General features: G+C 30.4%; 1 protein-coding gene and 1 long non-coding RNA gene across 2 annotated transcripts; both read right to left on the bottom strand.

Annotated features, from left to right (window-relative positions):
* Nucleotides 1-5,522: 5,522 nt before the first annotated feature.
* On the bottom strand, nt 5,523-8,566 carry LOC148600260 (lectin BRA-3-like). The gene is made up of 5 exons (XM_088557569.1): nt 8,413-8,566; nt 8,089-8,177; nt 7,556-7,661; nt 6,476-6,704; nt 5,523-5,608 (listed from the first exon to the last, which is right to left on the bottom strand). The coding sequence occupies exons 1-5, from the start codon at nt 8,459-8,461 to the stop codon at nt 5,578-5,580; spliced, it is 504 nt and encodes a 167-aa protein (XP_088413695.1). The 5' UTR covers nt 8,462-8,566; the 3' UTR covers nt 5,523-5,577.
* A 6,935-nt stretch (nt 8,567-15,501) lies between these two features.
* On the bottom strand, nt 15,502-16,243 carry LOC148600259 (uncharacterized). Its single transcript, XR_015918225.1, has 2 exons — nt 16,068-16,243; nt 15,502-15,705 (listed from the first exon to the last, which is right to left on the bottom strand). It is a non-coding gene; the product is annotated as an uncharacterized LOC148600259 (long non-coding RNA).
* Nucleotides 16,244-16,805: the final 562 nt, after the last annotated feature.

Genomic DNA, 16,805 nt, shown 5'->3' with positions numbered 1-16,805 from the left:
GATTCCGACGCAGACTGTCATTTTGTTTGAATTGTAGCGAAGTTTTAAAGTGCTTGGGAGAGGACAGAACAACATTTTTGTTTAATGTTGCGATATATGTGTGTGAAGGATAGACCAAAATGATATATTAATAAATGTTGGGCAGCATCATGAAAACTCTAACCCCAGTAATCATGGATTCAATAAAGACAGGTAAGACAAATGTACGGGTCTAATTATTATTTTGAAAAATAAGAAATCAAAAAGCCCAAAACATTTCGATTACTACTGAAAAAAGTACAAATGTACATTTTGTAGTTGCACATGTACAAATATTTACAATGTATGGTTCAATGAACTGAATAGGCATTGAATAGTCCTTTTTTCATATTCCTGACTTTGGCTTCGTTTTAAAAACAAATAGGAAGAGGGAGTAACTTTTTACAAATTTGTAAACTGACAGACTGGTTTTCTGTCAAACTGGAGCAATGGACAGCAGTAAACTTCAATTTAAAATATTCAAGAGCAGCGGTAAGTATTTGGATTCTTTTAAATAACTTATTTCAAACCATTCTGGTATTTACTGATGTGAAAATAGTTTAAGTTTCCAATAAAATGTTTACTGTTTTCGTTCTCTCCAATGAGACTGCCTACCAGGTTGTCGGTTGTGGTTGGTTACGTCCCTTTGAAAAACTTTCCAAAGTGGCTTGCATTTCGTAAATATGAAAAAAACGATTATAAGCCTGATTCCCAATGTGGTGAATACTTTTTGTATTGGCCGTATAAAGTACAACCTAATCCCTTTTGGGAATCAGTGTACGGGTCTGTTTTCAGATTTGGCCGCCAAATGGCCTAAAGGAATTAAATACAACCTACAGGAAACAGTGATAATTACCTACCATATATTATCATTTGTAAAGGTAATTTTAAAATTGATCCATAAAAGATATTTTTCCTGTTAGAATTTTCAGTAGTATTGACTGCCGGGCCTTTGCAAATCTTTTTCCTTGCTTTAGTATCTTGAAATATAAGACAAAAAGTAACAAAACATATTCTTAAAATTACTTTGTCTATAAAAAGCTGAATAACTATGATATTTATATTCGAAGTTGCTTATAAAACGTAACAGTGCATGTATGTTTTTTTTTTCTGTGTAGAGTATACCATGTTTTTCGGGGGATATTATTCATTTGTTTCTGTTTTTTTTTTTTTTTTTTTTTTTTTTTTTGTTGTTGTTTGTTTGTTTATTTGGTTTTGTTTAAATTAAATCCTTAATGATTTTAATTATCTTAAACATGTCATTTGCAGGGAAATGAGTTTGAATTACAATTATGAAAGAATGCAAGAAGGTGATTGAAGCATTGCAGCTCCCCGTCTATCATTTCCTTTATCAAATAATAAATGTTCATGCGGTTTCCCACTTATTATATTTGTACATGTACATATATTTAAAGGTGATTCCTAGTATTTATTGAAACTCTGAGAAATACAATTTATTCATTAAAGGGTATTGTTTGAAAAATTTTAAAAGATGTCAATAAAGAGAGAAATATATTTTTAAACTATCATGAAAATAAATAGCTTGTTCATTTCTATTACAGGCAAAGAAGTCTTCTTGGAGAGTGTGACGGTGCAGAAAGTGTTGAAACGCTACGAGCCTCCAATTAAAAAAAGATTTGAATGGATAAATCCAGACTTTGAATTCTGGAGCTTCTGATGGGCATTGGAAACAAACTGGACAAAACATTACCAACTTTATTAAATAATACAAAAGTACAGTTTTTGTTTATGTTTGAAATTCATATATTGCATATATACACATACATGTATAAGTTACAGTTACTTATATATGTACATTTATATCTGAAAGTAAGACTGTCTAATGGAATTGCATAAATGAACATGTACATGTATGTCATGTTACCGAAATTAAAAGTGAATTTCTTCTCTCGAAGAGATATTGGCATGATATTTTATTTCTAAAGAAATTAAGTTGGTTGTTAGTGGGAGACAACATGTACATGTAAATCCAAAACTGGTATATTTCTATAATCTAATCTGAGGAAATTGTCTCCCCTTGAAAAGATACAAATGCTATCGTTAAAGATTCAATGTCAGTTTTATGGATGTGCCATATATGACATAAGTGCCTTTATGTGGAAAAAATACTTGAATATGAATGTTTTGATCTTGTGGTAGATATGTATATTTATGAATGATTACTTCTTTTCTGGTGAATATGCTGACAGAATACCTCAATTGGGTATTCAGTGTTTCACCACCTCCAAAGCTTACGTTGTGCTATTATATGTCAGTACGTAGGAGTTACTTATGTTATCAACATAAAGTATGAAGTTACAAATCTTTTTCTAGATTTTTTTTCTTGTAAAGACACTTTAAATGAAGTAAAGGATCAATGATGAACACCAAAATGATTTTGTTTTCTAGCAAGTTTTGCCCCACCATGCTCGCGCTATAGAATTGCCATTTGATAAATTCCCAGCCGCAGCCCTTGTTTCTTTATACTACTGGGGTGCATCATCATGTTTCCATAAAAAAATGAATCTGAAAGCGTAACTTCGGCAATGAGAAGATTAAAATGTCGTTAAAATGAGGAATTTTTTTAACTTGGCAAATTTCAAAATTTTAAAACTTATTTATAGATTTTTGTCACCACTGATTATAACAATTTGCTTGTTGTTTTAGAATAGGCTAGTTATACTTTATTTGGTAAATTAAGTTCATTTATCATAACTTTCTAAATGAATATTGTCTAAATTTTTTACCTGAAAATTTGCATTTTCCAATGACATTATCAGAAAACCAAATGGCGGCCGTATCTCCGCCATCCTGGATTTTACGGATAAACTATTTGGCTTTTTTTTTGTTTCACATAGGGTCCAGCCCTATGCACTATATATTATTAGTAATTTCTGAAATCACCTTTGGACAATTTTGCATGGTTTTCTCAGAGACAGTCACTTAAATCACTTTAAACTACCATGTAGTGACTACAAAGGAACTTAGCGAAGCACTATTTGATTTTATATTACATTTTGTCCGTTCGTTGCCGTTTTTTTTATATACAAGGTAGAAATATCATAACTTTCTACGGAATCATAGGAATCTTGAAAGCAAAGTATAATGTCAAATTTATTTTTGTACTTCTTGGTGTCAAAAAAGAGGAAAACTATTTTAGACAGAAAGATTTAAGTATATTGTACTGTATGCTAAAAATAATCAAATGTTTAATGAACAGTTGAAGTTGAAACTTGAAATTAGGAAAAATATTCCTTGCGCTGTTATATTCGTATTTATCATTTAGTTATACATGTTTGCGTATTTAATTCAAATCAAATTAAAAATGCTATTTTTATCTGTTTCTCAGTTCTTTTTTTTTCGTATTGCAAACTTGTCTTTTGTAAAAAAAAAGTAAAATAAAATGGCGTGACACTACCTCGTCTATCTATAGAGCAGAGCAGGCCAGGTTGAATTCTTTGAAATAGAATAAACAAAAGTCAGTTACATAAATGACAATTTATTGATCAATTACCGTAAAATGTACAAAGCGGTATTTTGTACAAGTGGCTGGCATAAAACTTTGTCATTGTTTTATTAATGTCCAAACTATATAGTGAATGTAACCGACCGAGAAAGTATGAGAAATTTTGCCAATCGACTCATATGACTGTTAACAAGTCTGGGTGAAAATAATAATAATAATAATAATAATAATAATAATAATGATAAATATGTTTCCGTTAAAAGTATAAAATTGCATTGATGCTCATATAGTCCCTGAATCGATCTGTGCAATTATTTGACGGATCGATGTGTAGTGAAGATCTACATGTATGACGAATCGATAACCGATGACCGATCATATCGCTGTTTTGTTATGCAAAATGACGGATGAGCAGTTCCGAAATTTCAGAACTGTTGAAATTAAATTTTAATCACGTTTAAGATATTTGTTTTCTTAATTTATCATATTATTATGAAAATTTAACTAGTGAAGTACAATCTTTTACAAAATGTTGTAGTGAATTTACACTAGTACTAAAACTGTGACTGAGAGTAATTCAGTTCAATCTATTAATTTGCATGATTTTTTCTTTTTGTTTTTTACTATTCTTTTGTTAGTATTCGTGCTTTATTTTCGTCGGTTTTCGAAATATCGGGATATATTCATATACTTTAAATAATACAATGTGTTTGTTGTTAGTACAAAAGAGTAGAAGTAGAAGTTACTGTTTATAAAACAACCTGAACGAACAAATGTAATATTAACCAATAGTAGTCAAAGCATACTCATCTCTAATGAAAGAATGTTAAATAACACGACTCTATACAGAATTATACGTGCTGACATGAAATATGTACTCTCATACATGGAGATATTGCAGTTTACAAACTCTCCCTGCGATAAAGGGTATGACGTTGAAATGTTTGATACAGATCAAGATTTACAGACCATCAGATATTCAAAACTGCTATTTTTACTTCATAATTTATGATAAAAGTAGGAAACCAGTTAATAGATCTGGGAGTAACTGGTTATTTGAAAAATTAAAAACAAACTTATTGCACTATGAATTTAATATTTCCAAACAAGTTTACCACGTAATAAAAAAAATGCAATTACAATCTACATAAACCTGAATGCTTTAATTCGGTTGTATAAAGATAAATTATTTATCCATTCTGTGGTCAAAGCCAGAATGGCAAAATTAACCTTATTTATGCCCAGATCACATAACCAGATCACAAGACGGGATTTGTCCATTATCTCAAACAAGGATGTTTACATAAATTCGATTATTTCTAACACTTAAAAATTTAAGAAATTACCACCTTTGTCAAGAATACTCTCGTCTTGGAGAATTACCATGTATTAACATTACTTATCTAACCAAAACTATTAACATAAACTATTATTATGTTTTAGATTAAAAAAAAACATTAGGGTTGTCTCGCTTTTTTCACAATTATGAAATCTTATTGAGTAATGTATTCTCTTTCTCGGACCATTTCATCGGTGATTCAAATATCTGATTGACTAGCTAGTTTAATTATTCAGTGGTTATTTTATGACTTGAAGAATATGTTCATTTTGTACAGACGGACACGAAATACGAATAAATAAGATAATATTACCAGTTTGTAATGATTCATATTTTGTAAAGACGGACACGAAATACGAATAAACAAGAGAATATTACCAGTTTGTAATGATTCATATTTTGTAAAGACGGACACGAAATACGAATAAACAAGAGAATATTTTACCAGTTTGTAATGATTCATATTTTGTAAAGACGGACACGAAATACGAATAAACAAGAGAATATTTTACCAGTTTGTAATGATTCATATTTTGATGTAATGGTAATTGCAATTTTATATCTGAATTCATATCTTATGCGTAGTTCATAAAAAAAGAATTGAAAAGTATCAATACCACATTTTGATTTTCACTCAATGGAATAAGTTCCATTGTATTTGTTGGGTTTAATTGAATATCGAAGGAAAACAGACAAAGATTAGTTACGCACATCTTTATTTACAAAATTGTATTTACAAAACTGAAATAGACATCTATCCTAAAGTGTTGGAAATGCCAGCACCACTACAAAAGAAAAAGTACAGCGTTTTATAACATAGTTTTGTGTTTAAAAAAAAGTCCGTTTATTGCTAGAAAGTAGTAAAGGGGACCAAGATATTGCAGAAATCAAAAGAATATTATCCAGGGACAAAAATCAGTCACACAACAAACAATATATAAAATGACCGAAATGATACATTCAAAGTAATAAAAGTAAGTGAGCATTTCGGGCTAAACCAAAATCTCGGAACATTGATTAGGTGAACTTGTAGGCTAAGTGTCCTCTGCTTCTCTAGAAACACCAACAAAATTGCTAATAAAAACTCAAGCCCTAGGTAGGAAAAAGAGGAAACGAAAAACTAGGACACGTTGAACAAATCAGTTTTCATGGTGCAAATGCACGTACTGTAACAATACAAACAGTCTGCGTAGTTACAGCAAGCTCTGGCACATCGTTTGATTAATGATATGAAAACTATATACGCAGGTTCTGAAGAGATGCTGCCACTGTCGCAGGGAACGTCGACAATATTGAATAAAAAACGTTGCGTTTGTCGTTTAGTTAGGTCAATAGTTTAACCATCTAATTCTAAGTATAGGTCAAGATATGAAACTGAATCAAATTATACTGAGTTCCATATTATATCACTAACGAATACATATTTCTATCGTGAATAACAATATATGTGAAATATCAGTGTTCTCTCACCACACCGAACTTGCTTTTGTTAATAACAGTATTCGTTTTAATGTATACTATCATAAGGAAATACATCTTGAGTGTGTATAAACGATATTGTCCATACGTCCTTACAATTAAAATAAGCAATAGTAAACTATAAGAATCATTAAATAAGAGATAAGCTATCATATAGACACTGAATTACTTACACCATTTCACAAAGAAAATACTTTTTAACAGTACAAGGGTCATCTGTCCATAAGTATGTAAATTGATTAGGCGGATCGTAAGTTATAGCTGCACAGTTCTCAGCTCCAAATCTGTTGTTTGGTTGAGTTGGTCCCCAAGCAAAATATGTAGCCTTTCTGCCATTAGCAGCCCATACAAATTCACCTTCTTTGACAATGTCATTTAGTCCGATATAAACCTCTTCATAATCTAAAGATGTTGAATATATCACACATTTTATACGCATGTGTCCAAAAAGAAATGTATTAAAATGAATGAGAACAATTTGTCTGTTAATGACTTGTATTCTATATAAACTTAAGGTTTTTCAAAAGACTTAACGGGCGGTAATTTCTGGTAATTGATGAAATAAGATACAATTAAAAATTTTGGTAACCTTAGTAATAGACTATTTGTTGCATTCTAAAAGTACAGTTATAGAATTCACAAAACATCAAAAGTCATTGCTCTTTGAAGCTATGCTGTAGGTTTAAATATATCAAAACACTTTTTTCTTTTAAAACACAGTTTCAAATATACTTCATCAAATTAAAACTGTACTTTTATATATATTTAAATATATATATATATATATATACAACGTCTCAGAATATGACGACTCCATTCGCTACTCTGCTCCATCGGATCAAATTGATACAGGGAAGATGACGTAAACTTATAGAAGGGTCTGAAAAATTCCCAACGATGTTAGAACTGTCAAATTTGCGAAGCAAATTTTTGGTCGTTCCCTCCGCGGGACTCGAACTCGTACCGTTGTGACATCTATGGCAACACCACCTGCACAAAGTCTAGTGCCCTAGGCCACTTATCTTTCCTGTATCAATTTGATCCGATGGAGCAGTGTAGCCAATAGAGTCGTCACATTCTGAGACGTTTGTATAATATTGATTTGAACGATTAAACTACAACAGATCACCAAATGGACCTCAATGATTGGCAAAATCTTTTCCATAAAGCAAGCTGTAGAAGGCCCCAAACTAAATGATCGGTAAATATTCATGAAAGACATAAAATATTACATATTTTTTTCCAAAACTCACCAGTTTTATTTATCATTCCGACAAGGAAACTTTGAGTTTGTGCGTCTTCAATAGTTGCCAATGATGCTGATCGTCCATATTGTCTTCCAATCATTTCACAAATTGTCTTCAATTTAAGAAAGTACGATTGTTTTAAAACATTTGATAAAATTATTTGTAAATGCAATGATTCTTCGATGAAATTGTAGCCTTTAAAAGCTGAATACTTTGAAACTATACAAAACAAATGATAGTAAAAATAAATGAAATACAAACACCAACAACGATGTACTTAGCACATATTTTTCACAAAATACGTCAGCGGGGGTATTTAAACTAACAACGGTATCACCGTATCACTTATCACTCGTAATATAACTTATAACCGCATCACTTATCACTCGTAATATAACTTACAACCATATCACTTATAACTGGAAGTGTAATCTATAACCGTATTTCTTATCACTAGTATTGTAACTTACAACTGTGTCGCTAGAACTGTGTTAATAGAAATGTAAATTTCAAACCCTATCACTCAGAATCTTACTTACCAGTGCTTCACCAAATGTTTCATTTTCTCTACTCAAGAAGAAACATTTATCTTGAAAGTGGCTCCATTGATCTGGACATGCACAAAATACTGAAAAAGACAAATTTATGGATATTTGAACATAATGATGTTTTTCTTTACATATGTAGTCTGTAAATAAAGTCTATAATTATTAACAATTTATTACAACATTCGGTCAACTTTTATTATATTATTTTTGCCATACATGAAGTGGCTTTCGTAGTTGGGAAAAATGAAATATACAGTTGTGTCGATCGATATCGTAATACAAATGATATTAATTTTTGAATGCTAAAAAACTTACTTGTGGTAATTACAGAGGCAAAAAAGACTAATTTGATTAGAGATTCCATAATAATTCGTCTTAATTCCAAGACAATATGATGAGCTGTTGATAACGATCCTTTAGGCTGTCTCTTCTTATATCAATTTCTTATCAGAGTACTAGTACTTTATGACCATGGTTTGCATGATGTTTGAATGGAAATCGTGAATTTTCGATATGAAGTTCATTAATTTTCTTCTCCTCCCGTAAGAACCCTTGGATAAATAGAACTTAATTCAGAACAATCTACAAAGGTCGGAGTTCCAAAATGAAAATCAAAACAAGGGATAAAATTAAGAACATTCAATGGAACGTCTTAGTTTGGTTGCATTTACTTTTTTATATATGTCTTGTAGTTTATCTGACTGTATTTCAAAATTATGAAATATCATCATCAGGCAATAAATTATATTCGTAAATATACGTTTTCAATTTATGTATCCCTGTTCCGTAAATAGTGATATTTGACCAGTAGTTGCATTGCTTCGTGATAACTAAGTCATTTTTGAATATTTCACTACATGTAAGTCCTAGAAGTAACTATTCCAAACCCAGTTAACTGGAATTGTAATTACCGAGTACTTCTAATGGGGTATTTTATATTGTACTGTTATTCTTATATTATTATATTAATATCTTCTCTGAGGTAGTTTTCAATTGTACTTTGAGCGGATATTTCATTTTGAAATCAAATGATCTTTTGATGATCTATGAATATATTCACTGTTCTAACATTCAGGTTATGCAAATGTACGCTGGTGTTTTTGTTGCGTTTTCCCATACCCATAATTTTGTTCATGTAGTCAACGGTTTGAATAATTGAAGGTTCTTGAGGAAATGTAAATAGTAAACATATTTTATAAAATTTTATAAGAAACAAGTGGCTGCTCTTTCTGTATAACAGGCAGTATAAGGTATATCTGGTTTAGTTCATAAAGATAAAATACATTAAATAGAAATAATGAGTAATGCCGCAAAGTAATTTCTATGGAAAAGTAATAATAATTCATACTGTGCTAATCACAATTATTTGTTACAAAAAGTTTTGCTATAATTGTATTTGTTCTTTTTATGTACTATAGCCATCGAAAGAATTGTAAAACTGAAAAAAAAACGAAAGGTTATTAAAAGGGCTCAGAAAATTTTTTTCAAGTATTTTCATTTACGCAAAATACGTCTTTCCTTCAATTTGGACAACATTTTAAATTCGTATAATAATATTATCTCATTTCGCTTGCAAAATGTAGTAATGCTATAGGAATATCGTAAGTTGAAATTCATAGCATGTATGACAAATATCATTAAGGAACTAGAAAAAAAGAGTAACAAATACTCATTGTTTTCTGAAAGTTGTAGTTGCTACCATGTCTTGAAAGTGAAATCTAAATAATACATACCGTCCCCCTTCGGATCTGACCGTGTTGAAAAAAATATTACACAAGTGAACAAACCTAAAAATCACTTTAGAAAAGTGTGAAACCCTGTTAAAAATGACATGAACGTTACACAAATGCACAAGAATACGACTACTAGCAGTTTACTGACAAACCAGCTCCAGGCCATTTTAAACCCATAAAAATATGTTCTCATCGTTTATCTGTCTCGTCATCCCATGCAGGGTTAAAAATCACGGTACATTATAAGTCATACAATAAGGAAAAAACCTTTGTCAATCCCAAAAGTGCTTTTAAATGTAGCGTGTTAGATTCAAAGAATCTATGATTGAATCAATATTAATACAAAAACATTGCCATTTTTAACGATTTTACTACAACATCAAAATTATTTATTTTAAGATAAGAATTATCCTATATAACTGTTAAGTCAACTAATAGGGTGGGTATTAAGCTCTCCGTGCTTTGTGACGAATATGTAGAATGGAAGATACCCGCACGTATTTATCGTTTACAAGTACATTCGTTCTTAAGAATGAGTTCCTTGCATCGGTTGAATGTTTTCGAGCTTGCCATAAAAACCTTAATATGATAATTTTTCAGTCGTATAAAGATTTGTTTCTTTAAAATTTAAAATACCGTTACAAATTCGAGCAAATCGAACAAACTGTGATATTTAAATACCATATAGAGATGCTAGAGGGCGTCATTGTCTAAAAATGGATTGTTATCAATAGACAAATCATCCCTTTTATCGTAGATACTATTATTAAGTTTACCATTATTGAAATGAAGGCTAAGTCTTAGAGATTAAAAATAAAGGGACGGGCATTCTTTATTATCAGTATTCGCTGTATTCAAAGAAAGTTCTCAGTATATCTTTAGGAAATATTTTTCAGTCGTTGTTGTTAAGGGTCAAAATATCGTCCAATTATCTGAAGGTATTTTTCTTTTTTTTTTATCAAATGTTGTGTGGTAGTTTTATTTTTATTCTAGCCATAAACTGAATGTTTTCACTAGGCAGAAAGAGGTTCTTAATTAGTGGTGTACAAACGTCCTATTAGAAATTCAAAAGATTTAACGATAAACTATATCGCCATAGCGAGAAAAAATGTGGTTTTACAGGAATTTGAGTGTTGTAAGCATATCGCAAGGAGTCAAATTAACGTAGTAATTAAAGAATTCGAAAATATATGTTAACATCCCGATTTATCAAATGACTATTAGATAAAATATGCGATATTTGTTGTATGAGATTATGAGGTGAAGTGCAATATAGGGTAGAAACATCTAAACTTTGACCAAATTATAATTATTTTGTATAGGCATGCAATTCTTCAAGAGAATCTTCAACACACAAATATAGAAAACTCATAAGCTTAGTAACAAAAGAGTAATCAATGATAACAGACACAAAAAGCAAGGAACAAAAGTAACCAAAACAATACATACAAAGTAACAAAAGGAATTGATCATAAACTCCACTAAAAACTGGACTGATGACTTCAATCTTGTGGCAACATGACTCTTTTCCAGCAGCCTAATTGTAAGAAGTGTAGCGCGATACAAAAATTCTGCGTAGTTATGGCAAGCTATGGCATATTGTGAATGTACTTTAATTCCTAGATACTAATTTTCGTGGATAAGGGAAAATACACAACCAGCGGATTCTTGAATTCGTGGTTGTGAGGTTTTCAGTATACAAATCAATGGGATACTCCTTTTCGTTGGGAAACATATATCGTGGTTTGACCTACACATGAAAATTACGAATATTGATACCCCACGAACAGTTGAACTTTCACAGTCATATATGCGTTGTGATATGAAAACTCTATAGGCAGGTGCTTTATAACTATATTTTCTGTATGGTGTATAATTTGTAAGAATGTCTGGTTGTTGAGCAATGGTTTGAATAAGAAATACATCTGCATTTACATGGTGATTTGTGTATTTTTGGAAGCCAATACATAGTAAGAACTTTCATGCTAATAGGCTCAGCTTGTAAATAGGTACCGAAGAGTTTTTGTTTGTTCACAAATCTTACTTTTTAAAAAAAAACTTTAGTTCGCTGGTATGTAGGAGAATTAGTAGAACTTCTATACAATATTTACGTCAAATAACAACTTAATTATTTAAAGCTTTATCCACAGGAATAAAGTCTAATTCTTTGTTAAATTCATTCAATTTGTGTATTATCGCCGGAAATGCGGCTTTTATGTTTTTTATAATGAAAATATGTTTTACAAAATGTTTAATTAGAGAGTAAACCTTCATAACTGTTTTGATAAAAGAATCAAACGCTTACTGAATCCATTAAATACAAACGAAGTGAGTCCTGGATAATTTTTATTCCATTTGAAAGAAATGAGGAATATATATTATCACACGTTCTTTATTACCTCTAATTAACTTGTAAGTTAAGTAAAATATGTGTTTGATTTATTTTATTTAAATTTTTTTTTCGCCAAATGCCTTGCATTGGACGTAGGAAATATCAGCTGCTCTGAAATATTACGTAGGGTAAATGATTTTTTTTGGAGAACACTGCTGTTTTTGTCCAGCAAAAATATCTTTAAGTGTACGGAACAAATGTATATAAAATTAATCATTCAGTTAACTTTTTGTATAAGCTTTGCAAAAATTTTTTTCAGCCTGTAACACATATGCATACATGTTAATAAGTCTCACCATTTTGGCTTAGAGGGAACAGCTTTAACGCTCCTTTCAACAAAACAATATTTACCTGTTTATAGTTTCAAGCTGTTATTCTTATCCATTCATTGATTTAGATGGTCACATGTTATAGTTACTCATTTCTAAAATTGATACCAGTTGTTTGGCCCAAACAAAGTATTTGGCCTTTTTGCCATTATAAGACTATACAAAGGAAGGAAGGAAAAGGAAAGGCAGATTCGAGCAGAAATCAAAATTATATACTCCTTGACAAAAATACCAGACAGTGACAACATATACAGGAAACAAAGAAAATATTATCAAAACAGCATGTGCAAAGAAGCAAAGAAACAAAAGCAATTGAACAACCAGGCCTGTACTAACAAGATTGAAAATTTGTTATACTAGATGCACCGGAAGGATACATTCTCTGTTATACTAGAAAAAAACCGCCGATTTGTTAATGTCAGGTCCTGGGTAAACGAAAGAAGAAGGAAAAACTATGACACGGAGTACAAATTGGTTCTCATGGTGCAAAAGGACACACCGTAACAATCAACAAGTTTGTGATAACAACCTTATGACATCTGTATTGAAGACTTTGATTTTGTAGCAACATAACCATGTAATGAATCTCTTCCAAGTGCTCTGTATCTAAGTGCACCGTCATTTCTGAAGTATAATGTGTATAATGCAATCAGAAATAAGGATTTGAACTTAAACAGATATAAAATATACCCATAAGTGTAAGACGTTTGATTTGAATTTTACCATTATTGTTTTCTTCTTTAAATGTGTTTACTGGTATCAATGGGAATAGATAATGTGCTAACCATGAAAAAAAACCTTTTATACTTCCATAATAGTTCAACTGGTAATTGACACCGCGACGTCAACTTCAATTTCCAGTTGTCGACTTTTCAAATAAATATGGTTGCTGAAATTGATTAAATGTTTTCTGTCTCTTTAGTTAAATTTCAAAAGTAATAAATGCATATATCCTAACTGTGTCTTATATACTTGTACTTGAAATCATTTTGGCAAGATAGTATTGGATCTATACATCGTAAACAAGGGCAACGAAGCTAATTGTTCGGATTGAATTCAAATCATTCCGCATATTTGCTTAAACAGATACCGATACCATTCCATGACAAGTAAAATATGGTAAAATGTTTTGTGATTTTGTGCATTTTGTCTTATTTTTTTACACAAATCGGTATTTATTCTGTTACTACTTTTCCAGACAATGTATTATTGAATTGCTGATTTAAAATGCATGAAAATGTAAAAAGTGAATAAGGAAAATAGAAATTGATATAGGAATTTCGAATCTGATCTTTTGTTCTAGTGTCTAATTAAAGGACACAATATGGCTGTTCGATGAAAACCAAAAACAAGAAAACAAAAATAATTAAATCAAATACAAAAAAAACAAAACAAAACAAAACAAATTCCATTACAAATGTTTAAAGTGTAACGTCGAAAAATAATGTAAAAATTCCTTATCTTTATAGTAGCTGATGACGTTTGCCCGTCAACATTTATTTATCTTCTATTCCTTTCATTTTGATGATTTTAACATGTATCTCTTCAATTGCTCAGCGAATCAGTGAATACAAAAGCAGTAGTAAACTTCACTTACCAATGCGTCTCTAAATATTTAATTGTAACTACCAAGAAAAAAGGCATTTATTCCGAAAGTATCTAAGACTTCCGGTTCTTGAGTTTGTTATTGCAGCTTATTTTAAATACTCGTTGTGCTAACAATGAGCTCTGGGATTGCCAATGTTTTAATATTGTTGCATATGTTCATAGTTTATCAAACAGTTGTCAGTTTGAGATATCTGGTTCTATATTGGATCAATTGAGCTCTAGTATTTAAGAGCGGAGGTATATATTTTAATATCCACAATAGACACACAGAGAATCATTACACAGAATGAAAGATCTGCTTACGTAAAACTGTTTGACATAATACCAAGGACCAATATTAAAAAAAAACTAACGATACTACAACAACTTTAAATTTACTAAAAACAATTTTCGTTTAAAATAATGTTTACAACTATAAATGTATTTGAGACAAAAAAATAACTCTTACAATAAGTGAAAACTTTGTCACCTCACATTAAAATAAAAATAGGAGCTTTTTGAAAATATTATTTTCCTAATGAAAATATTGTCAGATATACCTACGAAAAATCAAAGCTTTAAAAAACATACAGGAAGACAGAAAGATGCACACATTTCCAAAATGCGTCTATGATAACTTGAACTTTGTTCAGTTATTGACAATTTAAAACCTATTATTTTAATAGTTTTCTTATCGTATTATTACTTCAATATCGTAAAAATAAAACGCTGTACATGAATGGATTAAAGTAAGGAATATTTGACGAGAATGAAATACTAATAATTGACATCAATATCACATTTTTATTTTCTCCGCTATATTTTTTATATCTCCAATGTATAAACAAATTTGTATATGGGTCAACCAATCACTTCCTTACCGCAAACGTCCTTTCTAGAATATGTCACTTCCGATAGAACAATCCTGAGGTATTAAGATCATCTAAGTATATAGGATGTCGCAGACTCACATAGTTCGGAAAACAAATAAGATTTATAATTTTATTCGTAACACATTATTAGATTTTTTTTTATATAGTTTCAACTGCGTATATTAAAACAAGAGAGAATATAAGTTAATTTTCCTCATTTAGTCATTTCATGTGATTATTACATATAACTTTTCGGCTTTACTATCAACCATATACATTGAACCAAACAAAGACTATGGATAGATAAAATAAGTAGAATTGTCGTAGACCTGTTAACCTGAAAATTAAGGCATTTCAAAGATAACCTTGAGTGAATATCCTTGATATGCGGTGCAAGTACTTATTCTATCGAATATCGTCAAAATTACCTCCTAATGATTTTAAATTATTTCTTACGACCATTCAACAAATGGACATTTGAAATGACAAAATTTGATTAAACAATTCATTTTATTGCAATGCTGAAATTAGATTTTTGTCAGCGTGACTTTAACTTTGATTAAGAGAATTGCATCTGTTTTAAATTCTCGAAACAATATAACATCATCTCGGACACTGTATTTGTTGTAACATATTCGGACTCATTGTTTCTTTCAGATCTCCCATAAAGTGTATCACAAAACATGGGCCTTTATCTAAAAGAAAAAGAGATTTCAGATCAAAAGTAATCCTCTTCAGAACAATGTCCGTTCCTTCTTTCTTCTATTTTATTTCTTTGAATGAGTTTTACTTTTGTATGTAACGGTTGATTACTTTCGTATTTGAACTAATAAGACGTCGATTGTAGAGCAACACAATTTTTTGCCAGAAAAAAAAATTACAAAGTGTCAAACAAAGACAATTGTAGAGAACAATGGCAATACAAAAACACCATGGACACTATGGACTATAACCGGCCACAAAAACTAAAAAACTACCCAAGTCTTAAAAACGACGAGAATTATTGAAATAGTAAGAAATCTAAAACTACCTTGTTTAGCGTGAAATTAAAGCGTACCTTTCAGATATGAAATATCATATGAATACGTCTTTTTTAATATTGGCTGTAACTGTAAAAATGTGTTACGCTTTCTGTTAGTGCGTCTTACGAATCTCTCATAGTTACTATCATAGTGCACCACAATCAAGTGTTAATGAACCGTAGCACTGAATAAGTTCTTACTATGGCCTACATCTTCATATAGAACATTGATATACAGTCAGAGATACAACAAGACATATATAGTAAAGAATGTGAATAAGAAATATATACAAGTTCCGTTCAATGTTCTAAATCTTATCACTGATGTAATTATAATTCTGAATTTTGACCTTTACAGAAAGTTCTGAATTACCCTACACACAGGAAAACTAAGATCACGTCGAACATTCACGATATCCTTTCAAAAATCATGTTAAACACGGTTTTAAAAATTGATATAAAAACTGACGGCGACAGTATCAAAATATCAACTTATCAAATTTGAAAAACAAATTATAATGGACACACTTATTATGCTTTTTTTGCGGGTTTTTCTGGGGTTTTTTTTGTTGGTTTTCATTTTTGTTTTTATATTGTTTTGTTTTTTTGTTTTTTGTTTTTTGTTTTTTGTTTTGTTTTGTTTGTTTGTTTGTTTGTTTTTTTTGTTTTTTTTTGTTTTTTTTTTGTTTTGTTTTTTGTTTTGTTTTTTTTGCCTCACTCATCACCATCAGTAAGTTGTTGCTATTGCATATTCAAGATAAGAAATCGTTTTTA

The sequence above is a fragment of the Perna viridis genome, chromosome 13, assembly GCF_037379345.1.
Source record: "Perna viridis isolate PV_CMFRI_1.1 ecotype Kerala chromosome 13, ASM3737934v1, whole genome shotgun sequence".
Lineage (NCBI taxonomy): Eukaryota > Metazoa > Mollusca > Bivalvia > Mytilida > Mytilidae > Perna > Perna viridis.
The sequence above is the reverse complement of the archived record's forward strand: the minus strand, read 5'-3'. Positions and strand labels throughout refer to the sequence as shown.

Coding starts and splice junctions, on each gene's coding strand:
- LOC148600260 (XM_088557569.1), bottom strand. CDS start 8,461: ATGGAATCTCTAATCAAATTAGTCTTTTTTGCCTCTGTAATTACCACA. Junction 7,662..8,088: donor AAACATTTGGTGAAGCACTG/GTAAGTAAGATT, acceptor CTTAAATTGAAG/ACAATTTGTGAAATGATTGG. Junction 6,705..7,555: donor CGGAATGATAAATAAAACTG/GTGAGTTTTGGA, acceptor CAACATCTTTAG/ATTATGAAGAGGTTTATATC.